The 17461-nt window shown below is 52.0% G+C and overlaps 1 protein-coding gene across 1 annotated transcript in view; it reads left to right on the top strand.

Moving 5' to 3' along the window:
* Nucleotides 1–17461, top strand: part of SEZ6L (seizure related 6 homolog like) — an 87610-nt gene that overhangs the window by 31355 nt on the left and 38794 nt on the right. Inside the window, exon 9 of the mRNA XM_075533415.1 lies at nt 16388–16584. Coding sequence (XP_075389530.1) covers nt 16388–16584 — 197 coding nt within the window. The remainder of the gene's footprint in view (nt 1–16387; nt 16585–17461) is intronic.

The raw sequence follows: 17461 nt of genomic DNA, 5'->3' as shown, positions 1-17461 counted from the left end.
TGAGTAACTCACAACACCCCCAGCGCTCCTTCAGAGGCCCGCTCACTCACTCACTGCACTGAGTCTATTTCCAACTCATAGTGATCTTCTAGGGCAGGGTGGAACTGCCCCAGTGGGTTTTGGAGACTGACACTCATTAGGGGGAGAGAACCCCTCTTTCTCCCCAAGGAGCGGCTGGTGAGTTTGAACTGCTGACCTTGCAGCGAAAAATGAGACTGTCTGCAGCCATGCAGATTTACAGCTTCAGAGACCCCATATAGGGCTACTGTGGGTCAGAATCAACTCAATGGCAGTGGGTTTCAAAGAGAATTACACCAGGAGTCTGGTGGTGCAGTGGGTAAAGCACTGGGCTGCTAACCAAAAGGTCGGTGGTTCAAACCCCCCGGGCCGTTCCTCGGGAGAAAGATGAGGCCGTCTGCATAACAGCCTGACAGCCTGGGAACCCTATAGGGTAACTCAACTCAGTCCATAAGGCTCCTGTGAGTAAGAATCACTCGATGGCCACGAGTTTGAGTTAAGAAATGTATACTTGGCTGTTGGCTGTCAGGTCAGCAGTTTGAACCCACCAGCCACCCTGCAGGACAAGGAGGAGGCCGTCTGCTCCCTGGAAGATTCACAGCCTTATGGCTGTCCTGTGGGGTTGGTTCCAGCATATTTAAATTCTGTTTTCCCACAGAATGTTGAAGCCCCATTCATTTGTCGCATGTACATATTTCATTCTCCAAACAAGCCCTGGGAGCCACACATTTGCGTGCGTATGTTCAGATGGGGGACTGTGAGTCAGGAGGTGCCATGTCCCTCACCACCTCACCGCCTGAGCCACAGCCTGGGCAGGGGCACTCTGGGACCAGAAGGAGAGGGGCCAAGAGGCAGGGGGCACCTGAGGTGTCCACGTGAGGACCCCATGTGCCACACCCGATTGTCCCGTGTGTGCCCCAGCCAGAGCCCCCGTCCTGGCAGAGAGGCCCCTGATCTCGGACATTCCTGACAGCCAGGCGGGCTATCCAGCTACAAGGAGGGGGTGCCTGCAAGACATGGGTCACAGTGGGGGCCCAGGGTGAAAGGAGCAGAACCCCCAGCTGTCAGCGTTTCCAGGAGCTGTTTGTAATGTCTTCTTCCAGCAGTGCAGAGCACTCCGCCACTAACCTCTGCTTGCAAATAGATGCACCAGGCATCCTGCACCCTGCGCACACCACACACACCACATTCACTGCCCCAACCGCACCCCACCCCACACCCCACACGATGCACACCCCGCACCTCACCCCACCCCACCCCACTCTCCACCCCACCCCACTCCTCACACCTCACCCACCCCAGTCCTCACCCCACCCCACTCCTCACCCCACCCCACAACTCACCCCACTCCTCACCTCACTCCTCACCCCACTCCTCACCCCACCCCACTCCTCACCCCACTCCTCACCTCACCCCACTCCTCACCTCACCCCACTCCTCACCCCACTCCTCACCTCACTCCTCACCCCACCCCACTCCTCACCTCACCCCACTCCTCACCCTACCCCACTCCTCACCGCACCCCACTCCTCACCTCACTCCTCACCCCACTCCTCACCTCACCCCACTCCTCACCTCACCCCACTCCTCACCTCACCCCACTCCTCACCTTACCCCACTCCTCACCCCACCCCACTCCTCACCCCACTCCTCACCTCACCCCACTCCTCACCCCACTCCTCACCTCACTCCTCACCCCACTCCTCACTTCACCCCACTCCTCACCCCACTCCTCACCTCACCCCACTCCTCACCTCACCTCACTCCTCACCTCACCCCACTCCTCACCTCACCCCACTCCTCACCTCACTCCTCACCCCACCCCACTCCTCACCTCACCCCACTCCTCATCTCACCCCACTCCTCACCCCACCCCACTCCTGACCCCACCCCACAACTCACCCCACTCCTCACCTCACTCCTCACCCCACTCCTCACCTCACCCCACTCCTCACCCCACCCCACTCCTCACCCCACCCCACTCCTCACCCCACCCCACTCCTCACCCCACCCCACTCCTCACCCCACCCCACTCCTCACCCCACCCCACAACTCACCCCACTCCTCACCTCACTCCTCACCCCACTCCTCACCTCACCCCACTCCTCACCCCACCCCACTCATCACCCCACCCCACTCCTCACCCCACCCCACTCCTCACCCCACCCCACAACTCACCCCACTCCTCACCTCACTTCTCACCCCACTCCTCACCTCACCCCACTCCTCACCCCACCCCACTCCTCACCCCACCCCACTCCTCACCCCACCCCACTCCTCACCCCACCCCACTCCTCACCTCACTCCTCACCCCACTCCACTCCTCACCCCACCCCACTCCTCACCCCACCCCACTCCTCACCCCACCCCACTCCTCACCTCACTCCTCACCCCACTCCACTCCTCACCCTACCCCACTCCTCACCTCACCCCACTCCTCACCCCACACCTCACACCTTGCCTCACCCACCCCACTCCTCACCCCACACCTCACACCATGCCACACACCCCATACTACATATACCCACACAACACACCATATACAACCAGAGCTCGCACACACACGTACCACACATGCCACGCCCCCACTCCACACCAGGGGGATTAAGAGGAGAAGCAGCTATGGAGCCAACCACAGCTCAGCCTCGGGGGGGGCCCCGCTGAGTGGCCGGTCCAGGCGAGGCCTCTTCCTGCTTCTCCGAGTGGAGGGCAGGGTGGAACTGCCCCTGTGGATCTGGGCCTGTAATGCTTTACGGGAGTAGAAAGCCCCATCTTTCTCCCTGAGAACAGCGGGCTGTTTTGAACTGCTGACCTTGAAGTTCACAGGTAAGAGAAGGCATTTCCTGTGCAAGGAGGCCTTGAGCAAGGATGTGGTGGGGGCCTCTGGGGGCTACAGAACATCTGGCACGAGGCTTCTGCCTGTGGGCTCATTTTTGCTATTTTCACAGTCCGATCTACTGCCAGCTATGTCTTAGATTGTCCTGAGATGGTGCGGAAATTGGCCTTTTCCACCTGGCTTACTCTGTGCCAAATAACATGCATGAAGTCAGGAGCCGGCCTTGAACGCCGAATATTGATCCCCCCACCCTCCAATTCACGTGCAAACACTGAAGGATATGTTTGTCTACCTAAAATTCTCTTTTGCAAATGCCACGCGAGGCACCTTGTAAAAGCGAAATGTCCAAGCCCGGCTGGGAGAAGGTCACGTTTTTGTTCCGAGAGGAATAAAGACAGGTAAGGTGGGTGGTTATTCATCTCTCCTAGGCCCTCCGTGGAAAATCACATCCAGCTCAGCTGTACAAGTCCTTCACCTTCCATCACCATCACCGGCACTTCCCTTCTGTCCAAGTTCCACGTTCCTTGGTGATGGCAGGGGTGGGGTCGGCCAACCGAGGTCTTGGTGGGCTGCTAACCTCAAGGTCAGCGGTTCCAAAACAGCAGCTGCTGGTTTCTATTCCCGGGAAGAGTTGCGGTCTCAAAACCCACAGGGCAGTTCTGCCCTTCTGTCCCTTGGGGTCACAATGAGTCGGATGGCACTGGCAGTGAATCCAGCCATGTCTGTGTGCACTTCCCTCTGCCGGTGAGCAGGGGAATGACATCGCCAGACTAGGGCTTGCTGATTGGTGCTGGGTTCCAGGTTGAATTCCGTCCTCACCCCTTTCAGCTCTCTAGACCCCACGGGAGGCGATAATGAGACTCCCTTGGGCTGTTTTTATCCTATTTTGAAGAGGTAATGCAGCCACATGATTCCACATTCCAAGATATAAAAAAGGTGTGCTGTGAAAATTAAGCTTCCCACTGTACCCTAGCTAACGGCGCCCCCGATCCCAGCCTGCTCCCAGAGGACACCCCTGTCGCAGGTGGCCCCGCCTCTAAAGAAATGCTTCACAGCAATCTCAGACCACCCAGCAGAAAGCCCCCCGACAATGCAGCCAGTGTGCAACTGATTTGGGGGTATGCCCTGTTAGGAAAGATCAATAAAAACAAAAAGGAGTCATTGCGTGTAAATGGGTACCAGTAAACGTAGGACGCCTCAAGGCAAGATCTTGTTTAAAGCAGGAAATCTGCAGGTGGAAGGATTATCTGTGTATAGCTCACTCCTTTACGCCCGTGTGTGCGCGTGCGCAGAACCCTGGGGGCGTGATGGATTACACATTGGGCTGCTAAGTGCAAGGTCAGCAGTTCCAAACCACCAGCTGTCCAGCAGGAGACGCACCAGGCTGTGTGCTCCTGAAATGGTTTACAGTCTGGGAAACCCACAGGGGGAGCTATACTCTGTCTTAGAGGGTCAGGGTATGGCTCAGAATTGACTCGATGGCAGTTGGGTTTGGAGATATATAGATATATATATCCCACTACAGTTTGGCTTGGATGGATATATATATATCTCACTACATATATATGAGTATATGTAGTGGGTTGCATATCTGTGTCGTGGATTATGAATGCTTTGGCTCTATATATCCAAAACCTTGCATTTAGTAACACTTCTCATCATCCACTACACACCAGGAAGAGAGAGAGAGAGAGAGAGAGATGTATCACGGCCATCCTGTCCTAGCAACTCATAACAACCTTAGAGGGCAGGGTAAAACTGCCCTGTGAGTTTCTGAGATTATAACACTTCATGGGACTATCAAGCCTCATCTTTCTCCCTTAGAGTTGCTGGTGGTTTCAAACTGCCAGCCTCGTGATTAGGAATCCAATACATAACCACCACGCCAACAGGGTTCCTGTGTGTGTGTGTGTGTGTGTGTGTGAGAGAGAGAGAGAGAGAGAGAGAGAGAGAGAGAGAGAGAGAGAGAGAGAGAGAGAGAGAGAGAGAATATCTTGGTAGTAAAAAGCAAAGTTGAGACGCACAGATCTCAGTAGATCAGCACCAGCAATGAGGGACAAAAGGAAGCCCAAGGACTCCGAGAAGAAAAGGGCGTTTCCCCCTGGGGGGGTACAGACAGTTCCCACGCTACTGCTAACTTCTTAAAGGTGGATGGTTCCCACGTACCCAGCAGCACGGGGAAGAAAGGCCTGGCAGTCTGCATCAATAAAGGTGTCTGCAGCCTGGGAGAGCCTGTGCCGCAGTGTCACCTGCGCTACAATGCACCGTGAGTGAGTCAGAGTCAGCTCGGCCCCAATGGGGGTCATGTTTGGTTTGTCGTGACGGAGATTGTACTGGTTGCTCGTGTTGTTGTTGTTTTTTTAACACTTTTTGGATGTGGGATGGGGTCCAGGCACACTCCCTGGAAGTCTGTAGGAGGTGGTTTGGGGGCTGACCTTTGTCATCTCACAGGCATAGGCTGGAGTCTTCAGTCTGGCTTGAGTCTTGAGCCTATGAGACTTGAACTCCTGACTTCTCCCAGTTAAGCCTCGAGTCCTTTATCTGTAAAATAGGGACTAGAGTCAGTCTTACTTTGTGGGGCCCTTTGAATGCTTACACTTGGTGGTGTTGCTACAAGCTGCCATCAAGCTAGTCCCTGATTCACGGCCGCCGCCGCCACCAGCCCCAGCAGAAGGCCATGTCTTGCACTGCTTACGTCTGTGGGTTTTGTAATGGACTGATTTTCAAAAAGTAGAAATCAGGCCTTTCTTCCTAGTCTGCCTTAGTCTGGAAGTGGTGCTGAAATTTGTTCAGTATCACAGCGACCTACAAGCCTGCCACTGATGGCTTCCTGTGAAGTGTGTTGGCCAAGAACTAGACCCTGCCCCTGTGTGGAAGGCAAGGATTCGACCACCGTGTAGGCAAGGTTGACACTTTGTTTAAAAGCTAGTGGGGGGCATTCTTGGTGGGGGAAAGATGGGGCTTTCTACTCCCACAAAGAGGCACAGTCTCAGAAACCCACAGGGGAAGTTCACCTTGTCTTATAGAGTAAGCATCAACTTGATGGCAGTGAGTTTTTGAGTTTTTAGGGTCTTGGGAAAACTCTTCTGGGGTGTCTAATGGAGCCAAGGGGGTTTCCTGACCCTGAGGGCTTGGGAGCCTGAAATGAAAGCCCTATAGAATATGTCTTCAGCAGGGCTACTCAACCCCAGGGTTGGTTTGTAGGCCATGCCCAGACCAGAGTCAAGGCTGCCAGGAGAGGACACCGAGACCCACCACTGGCCTTAGCGTGGCTTCTCAGGCATGCAGAACATCATCGGAGGGTTTCTGCCTGCACACCTGAGAAGGGGAGAAGCATGAGGAATAGGGTTCAAGGTGCAGGTGGGCAGCTCTACTCTGGAGGCTTTCAGACTAATCCTCCGGAGCTACCACTGAAGACAGCCAGGAGTCCACCTTCCAAAGACAACACAGTCAAATCCAGTTGGGGTATGGGCCCCAAGCCGAGGTCAGTGTCTGAGTACGGCCTGTCCCCACCATAAGGTAGCTGAGGCTGAGCTGAGCATCTACCATGACTGATCCACCCCACTCCCGCACAGTGCCTTAGTGAACACTGGATTATGCTGCTATGCTGAATCATAGGGTACAGCAGTGTGCCGAGCTCTGGGGAGTCCAATGCCATCTTCGTCTCCTAGAACTGCTAAACAGAAACCCCAAAAGGGGTGACTCTCTAAAACAGAAATCTATTTTCTTACAGTTCAGCAGCCTGGAAGTCCCACTTTGGGATTCCCAGGGAAGGCCCTTCCTTGTCTGTTTCAGATGCTGGCAACCCCTGGGGTTCCTGAGCTTCAGAAGCATCTGTCCCCACCATCAGAAATATCTGCCCCACCCCATACCAGATGTGCACCAAATCTCCTCTCTTTATAACTCAGAAGGGATATGGTCTTGGACAGCCTGAAGACATATGACCACATCCAAGTAACAGAGCATACTGCGTGGAAAGGGGTGGACTATAGTGGGTGACCCTGCCCCGCGGGCTCTCCTGTGGAAAGCCTTCTCTGTAGACCTCTATGAGGGGCTGACTCAAGCAGGAGCGGTCCTTGGGGAGCAGTTTTTCTGTGGAATTCCCCCTACATCCAGTTCCAGTGAGATCAAACTCCCCTGGCTGCCTGCTTCTCTCTATCTCCCGTTTGCCATGGTGTACAACAGCCACACCGATTACTCATTGCCCGCTTGCCTCTGAGCTGGCATCTCACTCCAGACCTCCGCAGAAAGCCCCACTCTGCCCTGTGGCCAGTCTCCCTGCCGTGACTGCTCTGCTCTTCAGCGCCTCAGGACAGCCATGTGCTGGGAACGCTGGGTGCACCTCGTGTGCTCATACAGCTGGGAGGGCCAGAGAAATCTTTCAACTGGAAACAATGTTAGATGGCCAACATTTGCAGATGCGCTTGGATCTGAGCTATCAAAAAAAGTGGATGTAGAACATGCGGCCAAGACTACCTTTGTTCTTTCTCTCACCTCTTCTTCACACACCCACCCAAATTCCTCTGCTGTGAGTCAATGCCAAGTCAGGGTGGCCCATGTGTCCCACAACCCGACTGCTCCACAGAACTTCCTTGGCTGTCGACTTTGTGAATTCCGTTTTCCAGGCCTTTGTTCTGCAGGACGGCTGCAGGTGTTCAACATACCCCCTTTCAAATCATTGTTACATGCCATGGAGTCCGGTCCAACCCATAGTGTGATGCCATGCACGACCGACGGGGACACTGTGCCATCCTCACGCCATCCTATGCTTGAACTCACTGCTGCAGCCACTGTGTCAATCCATCTCTTGGGGGGGGGTCCTCCTTTTCACTGCACCCCTACTTTGCAAAGGATGGTGTCCTTCTCCAGGGACAGATCCCTCTTGGTCACTTGTCCAAAATATGTGAGTCCAAGTCTCACTCACCTTCTTCTAAGCCCAGCGTTCTGGCTGTGCTTCCTCCAAGATGGATCTGGCCATCCGTCCATCTGTCCATTCTTCTGCCAGTCCACAAGATAGTCAGTATGCTTCACTAACACCAGAACCCAAAGGCATCGTCTCGTCTCCAGTGTCCAGGTTAGTCAAGCGCTCACCATCTCAGCCACCCAGGGACCTCACACACAAGTCGCCTGTCACATTGCTGCTTAGGACAAAACCTTGCCTTTCACAGGCCTTCTGATCCAGCTGAGCCCTGGTTCGTCTTGTAACCCTACGGCTCGGTGACCCTTCCAGGCACGGTCTGAGTCCTACCACTGGCTGCCATTGTCAGACCCTGAGGAACTGTCGTCCCACCGCATCAGGGAGGGGCGGTTCGCTCTGCTTCTCTGTCTCTCTGATCTGCACCCGGCCAGGACACAGCTCCAGCCATGGCATCCCTTTGCTCTTCTGTGGGTGGGCACCAACTCACTCCTCCCCGAGCTCCCAGAGACACTTGGCAGGTCACTCAGAGTTCCTTTGAAGCCCTTCACACTGACATTAAGGTGAAGGAAACATCTTCTCCCTTCCCCGTGTTGTTGTAAGGTTCCGTCGAGTTGGGTGCAACACATAACAACCCTTTATACAACAGAACAAATCACCACCCGCTCCTGTGTCATCCTCCCAATTATGTTGCAGTCCAGAGGCTTCCTCTGTCTCCCTGCCCTCCCCCTTACCAAGCATCAGGTCCTTTTCCAAGGACTGGGCTCTCCTGGTAGCATGGCCAAAGTATGTGAGACCAAGTGTCTCCATCCTCATGTCTAAGCACTCTGTACTTCTTCCAAGACAGATGGATTTGTTCTTCTGGCCGTTCATGGTGTTTTCATTATTCTTCCACAGCGCTATCATTCAAAGGCATCAATTCTTCTTTGGTCTTCCCGATTCAATGGCCAACCCTCACCTGTACATGAAGCAGTGGGAAATACCCTGGCTTGAGTCAGGCACATCTTAGTCCTCAAAGTGACATCCTTGCTCTTTGCCACTTTAAAGAGGTCCCCGTGCCGCAGGTGTATTGCAGCACCCAGTTCAGTACACTGTTTGCTCTCTTGACGGCTGCTTCCAGGGCCAGTGCAAGCAAGGTGAAATCCTAGACAATTTCAATCTCTTCTCTTCCCACAGTGTCAGCATTCCCAACAGCCCAGCAGCCTCTTCAGCAGTTTCAGAACATTCTCCAGCTGCTCTTGTATGAACCAGAGCTGGGACTTAGGCTCAAGCCAGAAAAACTGCAGAGAGGCTAGTAACAAGTATGTTGGTGCCTGATCCGCGGCGTACACTGGGTGCTTCTACATCGGAAGGCTCTCTCTCGGGTTCCCTCTGGGGAGACCAGACGTGCTGAAGATTCAGCACAACTGAAAGCGATCTTCAACCGATGGGAGGATAACAGAGTTAGAGGATATGTACCCCCTGCTTCCTCTCCCCCAAGATGTCCTCTACACCAGTGTTCCGAGACTGAGCCCTGTGCCCGGAATGGAACCTTCCCTAACCCCAGTTCTGGCAGGGATGGCCTTCTGCTGGCTTCAAGTCTGCTGCTGAGGATCCCAGCATCATTCACTGGCCCAGCTTCTGCTTGTAGAAAGCAGGAATGGCCAGTACCTTTTGCCTGGTCCTCAGCTTGGGGAGCCTCTGCTGAAAGGCAGGACCACGAGCCAAGTTGCCCTTAATGGTCTCGCACCGCCTGCAGTGTGTACAGGGCAAGGTACTCCCCAGTCTCGGCACTTTGTCGTTCACTCCAATGATCTAAATGCGGTGAGAACATCTTCAAGGAAACAGATAAAATTCCAACTCACTGTCATTGAGTCAATTCCAACTCACAGGGACCCTATCGGAGGGAGCGAAACTGCCCCTGTAGGCTTCCAGGGCTGTACATCTTTATGGGAGTAGAAAGCCTCATCTTTCTCTCACGGAGTGACTGGTGGTTTCAAACTGCTGACCCTTCAGTTAGCAGCCCAGTAGTAGCCCATTACACCACCAGGACCCCAAGGGTGCCATTTCCTCAGCTCAGCTCTTTTTTTCTCAGTAAAACAGGTGTCTCTGGACAGTTTGGACCAGATTGTTAAAGTTTTCTCAGGGAAGGAGGCTGAGGAGCTGTTCTGGGCATTATGGGATACTTGGTAACATCCCTGGCCTTGGCCCACTAGAGACCAGTAGCATCCTTCCAGCTGTAGCAGCCAAAATAGTCTTCAGGCATTGCCAAATGTCTCCTGGGATGGGAGGCAAAATGGGCCCAGATAAGAGCCACTGGCATGTCACCTAATGTCATTTGGTATTCACAAAAAAGAGAGGAATGGTGATGGTGATGATGGTGGTGGTGGTAACAGTGATGGTGATGGTGATGACGGTGATAGTGGTGGTGATGGTGATAGTGATGACGGTGATGTGGTGGTGATAGTGATGATGGTGATGTGGTGGTGGTGGTAACAGTGATGATGGTGGTGATGGTGGTGGTGGTGGTGGTGGTGGTGGTGGTAGTGGTGGTGGTAGTGATGATGGTGGTGGTGATGGTGGTGATGGTGGTGGTGGTGATGGAGATGGTGGTGGTGGTGGTGGTGGTGGTGATGGAGATGGTGGAGGTGGTGGTGGTGGTGGTGGTGGTGGTGGTGGTGGTGGAGGTGGTGGTAGTGGTGGTGGTGGTGATGATGGTGGTGGTGATGGTGGTGGTGGTGGTGGTGGTGGTGGTGATGGAGATGGTGGTGGTGGTGGTGGTGGTGATAGTGATGGAGGTGGTGGAGGTGGTGGTGGAGGTGGTGGTGGAGGTGGAGGTGGTGGTGATGGTGGTAGTGGAGGTGGTGGTGGTGATAATGCTGATGGTGGTGGTGATGGTGGTGGTGATGGAGGTGGTGGTGGTAGTGGAGGTGGTAGTGGTGATAATGCTGATGGTGGTGGTGATGATGCTGGTGGTGGTGGTGGTTATGATGCTGATGATGGTGGTGGAGGTGGTGGTGATGGTGGTGGTGGTGGTGGTGGCAATCGTGATGGTGGTGAGAGTCCTTTTACAGACAAAGAAATGGGATCACAGTGCTTCAGTGGCTTGACCAGACTTGCTCAGGTGTTAAACATAGCACTAGAATTGGGCCCCAGATCTTCTGCATGCTTGACGTCATTCCCAGTCCATGCCAGGCTCTGGCTGTCATTAAATGCCTATGGTATGCCCCCAGCTCTCAGCATTCTCAGGCACTATCCCCAGATGGGTCACAGGTTGTAGTGTGGCAATTTGTAGGGCCCCATGGATTGATTTCCATAAGTAATCGCCAGGCTTCTCTTCTGAGTCCATTTTAGTCTGGAAGCTCCGCTAAAATCCCTTCAGTGACTTGACTGGGAATCTCCCACCTGGAAAGCAGGAATTCTACCCCTGAAGTACCAGTACCCTGCCCTTGACAGAAAGTATTCAGCCCAGTTAATAGAGCCCTGGCACATCAGAAAGGCATGCTCTCCAAGAGGGCTCTGAGAATCTGACCAAGACATCTTGACATCCAAGATAAGGTTCTCTTTGGAGCTCCCTGCTCCTTCATAGTTGGCGGAGAACAAAGAACTGTGCTCAGAATTTTAAAGGAAAGCTATGTGCACCCTGGACGTAGCTTAGGCTGCGCTTAGACCCTTTAAATGAATAATAAAGCAAAGCCATGCACTGTTTATAACCCACTGTGTCCAGCAGGCCAACGATGGGGTCGGCTTGGGGAATTCTCTCAGGTTACACACTAATGTCCACTCTCGAGAGCAATGGATGTGTTCATGGCCTCACAACTCAAGAGGCTCTGCTCTACCATGAATCAAGAGCTGGGGTCAGCACCTCCATCTGCAGCCTCTCAGGACTAGAGTATTTGTTGAGAGCCAACTATGTACCATAAAAAGTGGGAGTCCCAGTATTCCAACACCTGCTGCTTACGAGGTCCTACCTAGCTGGTAGACAGCTCTGCAAAGATATGCAGCCTGGGAAGCCCACAGAGGCAGTTGTATGCTTACCTACAGGGTCATGAGAAATCAGAACCAACTCAATGGCCATGAGGTTGGTCTTGGTTTGTCTAGCTGGAAGCTGGCAGAGAGTTGACGGAGCCACGTATATACATTAAGCAGACCGGCTTTTAAACAGAGAGGCAGTTTGCGGGATGGGGTTAGGGAAAACTGATGGAGATTATAAATTCCATCTGCTACTGAATAGATTCTGGTTCCTGGCACCTCGTGTGCGTTCCAGGAGAATGGTAGCACTTCACAAGAGCTGGCTCTTTGGAAGACCGCCAGGCCTTTTCCCAAGGCACCTTCCAACCTTTCAGTTTGCTGCTGAGCATGTCAACCATGGCACACACTCCCTCCCACCCCTCCCCTAGCCCCCACCAGTGACCATAGAGCTTGTTGTTTTTAAGTACCACCAAGTCAACTTCAGCTCATAGGGACTGCGTGGACAGAGTGCACCTGGCTACCCTGTCGGGTCCCGGCAGTCATCTTTAGAGGAGCAGATCAACAGGATTTTCCCCCATGGAGCCAACAGTGGGTTCAAACCTTTAGGTTATAATCTGATCCCTTACTTGCTGTTCCACTAGGGCTCCATATGGAAATTCTAGAGGCAGTGTCAATCCTTCTAAATCACCCATTTGGATGAGCTTCGCGTGAGCAATTGTGGGAGAAAGAGATGGCAGATATTGTGATGAATAAAATCACCCCCTGTGTTCCAGAAGCAAAACTTCTCAGTGCCTCTGCCCTTCCGACCTGTGTTTTTCTGATTCTTACCCTCAGAGGCCCCACCCACCCACCCATGCCCTGGGACATGCAGCAGAGAGACGCCTGGCCAGCACTGCTCAGGGGCATGACCAGAGCTATTTGGGGAAGGCTGTGGTCAGCTCACATCCACTCTAGGAATGCCACTCAAAGCCATTTCCTGGTGCACCTCTCCTGCAGCAGTGGGTTTCTGGGTCACTATTCCCAGGTTTGAAGCCTCTCAATGTCTCTAACCCCTCGCAGGATGCCATCCAAGTGACTCTGGCTCATGACAACCCCATGTGTATCCCAGTCAAACTGGGCTCTATGATGTGTTCATTGGCTGATTTTTCAGAAATAGAACCCCTTCTGAGGTGTTTCCACGTGGATTCAAACCTTCAACCCCCCCCCCCCAGAGACTCTGGGCAGCTTGGTGTGGCTCTCTGATCCCTGTGCTTTCTGGGCCCTACAGGACTGTCCAACAACAGGACTGTCCAACAACAGGACTGTCCAACAGGCCCCGGGCATGAGGAGCATGGGGTCATGAGCTCTCTCCCTACTTTTCACTGTATTCTCACTGCTTTGATTTTTCTTCCTCCTTTGTTTATCTGCCCCAATGTGCACTGGCATTGATTGTAATTCCTGCCACAAGCCCTGGTTTGTCGTCATTGTTGTTAGGTGCCACAGTGATGGTTTCAAAGCGTATTGACCCCATGTGTGTGAGCAGAACCACTCCATAGGGGGTGGGTTGGTTGGTTGGTTGATTGGTTGATTGGCTGATTTGGTTGGTTGCTTGGTTGGTTGGTTGGTTGGTTGGTTAGTTTATAACCAGTCCACTTACTACAAAAGCATTGAAGTCAGTTTCAATGTTACCTTTCCTCCTTTGGAAGCCATTCAACCAGTGTTTAGATCTGATGGGGGAAACCACAAGCATATTCAAGGTTGTAATATCTCATTTCTCTCCCTCTTCTCTCTCTCTCTTCTCTCTCTCTCTCTCTCTCTCTCTCTCTCTCTCTCTCTCTCTCTCTCTCTCTCACACACACACACACACACACACAAGGTTTTGTTTTGTTTTATCTTGTCATTGTGAATTGGCTGAAGGCTTACAGAGCAGATCATCCATTTCCCATTCAAATATCATACACATTTTGTTTTATCTCATCCATTGCAGTCGCCTCAAGGTAACACCACTCATCCCACCCCTCCCTGTGTTCCTTGTCACCGTTCCCTCTTCTTCCCTGACCCTCCCAACCCCTGTCCTTGGGTAGCTAGTGTGCCCTTGGGATCTCAAATGGTTGATGATTCTACCACAGAAGAGGAGTTCAGTCCCAGGCCTGCGGGGTCACTAAAGGTCATGGTTATGGGGGTTCCCGCAGCCCTTCTGCACCACAGTGATTCTAAGGCTGTGAGCCGTCAGAAGCAGGTCACCAGGGCTGCCTTCTAAGGTGCCTCGGGCTGAGTTTTGGTGAGTGCCTCACTATTTGGGCTGCTTCAAAGTCCTAGGATCCAGGGATTGGTTGGAGCACCTTCCCTGGAGATGGGAAGGCACAGGGTTGGCCCAGTGGCTTCTGGTGCTAGGATCAGAGGAATTTCTAAATCTCTGCTCCTGTGGGACTCCTTGCATCATATTTACCTTCCTGGGGTAGTGCCGCCCCAGCACGTAGTAGGTGCTCAAGGCTGAAGACAAGGAGAGGAGAAGGAGACTGGAGAAACTAGCTCAGGTTAATAATTGGCTGCCGCAACTATAGCCAAATCTGCGGTTCTTTCAACCAGAAACCTGCTTTTGCAGCAAGACTGCCATGCCACATGACTCTGTGGCATACTGACGTGCTTTCTGAATTATTAACTGCCTGCTAGAGTCCAAATATTTTATCTTGAGGTATTTTCTTGCATTCTGAGGCGTGAAGACGTGTCATCCTTTAATGCTGTGAATGATGATAGCTAGCTCCAGCTATTTGATAAATCAGGTTCCTCTCTCGTGCCCACGCCTTAAACGTAGTGGATAACCCAGACAAATCCCTCATTAGGATGCGATCAAGTTGTCTCAAACTCTTAGTGACCCATTGTATAACAGAAAGAAACATTGCCCCATCCTATGTCATCCTCAGGTATTGCTTGAACCCACTGCTGCAGCCACTGGGTCAGTCTATCTCATTGAGGGTCTCCACTGCCCCTCTACTTTACCAAGCATGATGTCCTTCTCCAGGGACTGGTCTCTCCAACAATCTGTCCAAAGTTCAGGAGACAAAGTCTAAGGAACATTCTGGGTCTTTTTGTCCTAGATTCACATGCATGTTGTTGTTAGCAATCAACCAGTGAGTTCTGCATTTTAAAGAGAGAGAGAGAGCACGCGCGCTTTGGAATACTCCTAGCAGATATCTCAGAGCCAACATGTAACAACTGTCTGCGATTCCTGAAAGAATATATGATTCATTACTTCCATGAATAACTAACTACTTCCTTCGCATGAGACCAGAAGAACTAGATGGTACCCAGCTACCAGTACTAACATTTTGTTCAAAGATTCTATAGAAGAATCCTGATCAAAAGAGGGGGGCTGCAGAACAGAATTTCAAATTTTCAGACTCCAGACCTCCTGAAGTCATGAGGTTGGAGGAAGGCCTGAAACTGTTACCCTGAAATATGCTTTAAAACTTCTAGCAAACTAGCCCCAATAAATTGTTAAAATAAAAAAATTAAAAAAAAAAACTTCTAGCAAACTATCCCCTAAAGTCGTCTTAAAACCAAACAATAAAACCAAATCCACTAACTCTTCACCACCATCGAGTTGATTCTGACTCAAAGTGATCGTATAAGGACAGGGTAGAACTGCCCCTGTGGGTTTCCAAGACCGTGACTCTTATAGGAGTAGAAAACCTCGTCTTTCTCCAATAGATAGGCTGGTAGTTTCAAACTGCTGACCGTGTGATGAGAAGCCCAATATGTAACCACCAGGCCACTGTGTTGTTGACTCTAAATTAAGTCGATGGCAATGAGTTGGGAGTTGAGCTGAGATGAGTTTTTGTCTTAACCGTCTGCCTTGAGACTTGTGCTGTTTAAAGAACTAGCTCCCTGGGACCAAAGTGACAAGAACACCTTGGAAAGGACTAGAGAGGAGCTCCAGAGGACAGTGAGTTCATGTTGATTGGGGAAGGAGCGTGAGGGCAGTTACCTGGCTCTAAGAATGTCATCCAGGTCATCAAATTGCACCTGTAGAAACAGGTGCATTGGCACACATGGGGTGGGGGGCTTCAGAAAAGTTCTCAGAAAAAAAGTGGAATCATGAGAGAATCGGATACTTACTAACAAGAGAAAAATAAATACAATTTTTCACAGGGGTTACTGTTCATGGTGAGTGTACAATGCAGAGAAGAGGATTCCATAAACGTCCCTCAGTGCCTCTAGTCACTGTTGCATTGATCCACTGCCAGCCCTGTTGATGTGACAGTCTTTGCTGGTCTCCCATGTCCTTCTGAAAGCTCTGAGTCCTGGCAAACTCCTAGACACCCTTATGACCTCAGTCTATTGGTCTCCCTCCTCCGGATGATGTGTCTCTGTGGTTGTCCTGTTCTTGTCCTATTTAAGATTTAATCTTCTCTTTCTGTGAGTTAATAAATGAATAATCTCACTCCATCACACACCTGCATGCAGCCTGCAGGCCCAGAGGGCCAACCGAACAGCCACGCTCACATGCATGGTTTACTCTCACTTGCCGCCCCACGCCACCCCCTGGTTCCTGGCCTGAAGTGTGGCACATCGTGGGTCTTCAGAAACCTGTGGTACCTGAAAAGAATGTTAGTAAATGAAAGGCTGCTTGAATTCCCATGCCTTGCTAACCCCTGGCTTCCCACAACTTCTCTTTGCCCTCCCAGCCTGAACCTGAGTAACAGTGACATCTTGACCATTTATGACGGCGACGGAGTCATGCCGCACATCTTGGGCCAGTACCTTGGAAACAGTGGTCCCCAGAAGCTGTACTCCTCCACGCCAGACCTAACCATCCAATTCCACTCGGACCCAGCTGGCCTCATCTTTGGGAAGGGCCAGGGATTTATCATGAACTATATAGGTAAGTGTCTCACCTCGTCAGTGTCTGCATGTTTGTTTGTCTGTTTGTTTGTGTTTCTTGGTGTTTGGGATTCAGGTGAAAATGGTCCCACACCAATCTGACTGTCTAGAGTTTGTGGGTGCACAGCGGGACTGTGTGGTACTGGCTCAGCACATGTACACACTTGGGCTGGGCATTTTGTTCATTTTCAGGCCTTTCATACAATGAGTCAACAGTGTTTACCTTGAGCACCGTGCCCTTTTAAAGAATGGTCTAAATGGGATCCCGTTGCCAATGGCAACTGGAAAGCTTAGATAGGAATCCTAGGTGAGTGTGCGTTTGTGGGAGAGGGGCAACTCAGAAAAGGAGGCTGAGATGTGTGCACAGCTCACAGAATGTCATCAGAGTCGCCGGGCGGCACCAGTGGAAACTGTGGGGTTGGTGTGCGTTTACTCTGCTGCATGCCCTTTAAGCAATGAAAGTTAAAAACAGGTACTTTGTATGCCCACACGTGCAAGTGTGGGCATGTGGTTTTGAACAACTTGGGCTTTTTCATCAGGATTGACCAGAGCTGGAGCCCCAAGATTGCTCTCAATGTGATGCAGACCTTGGGGCAGTCACTGGACCTCTCTGAGCCTCCCTTCTGTCATATGTAAAATGGGAACGATGCAACCTGCTTCCCGAGGTTGCCCTCAGGAGGCGATGGGTGATGCCAAAGGATTGGCGCATTTAGGTGATGGTGTTGTCGAAGAATACTGAAGGTCTTATGAGCTGCCAGAACAACCCAATCGGTCACGGAGGAAGGACAGCCAGAATAGTCCTCAAAAGTGAGGATGGCGAGGCTGTCTCACATACTTCAGACATGTTATCGGGAGAAACCAGTCCCTGAAAATGTGGG

Source organism: Tenrec ecaudatus, chromosome 16, assembly GCF_050624435.1.
Source record: "Tenrec ecaudatus isolate mTenEca1 chromosome 16, mTenEca1.hap1, whole genome shotgun sequence".
Classification (NCBI taxonomy): Eukaryota; Metazoa; Chordata; class Mammalia; order Afrosoricida; family Tenrecidae; genus Tenrec; species Tenrec ecaudatus.
The sequence above is the reverse complement of the archived record's forward strand: the minus strand, read 5'-3'. Positions and strand labels throughout refer to the sequence as shown.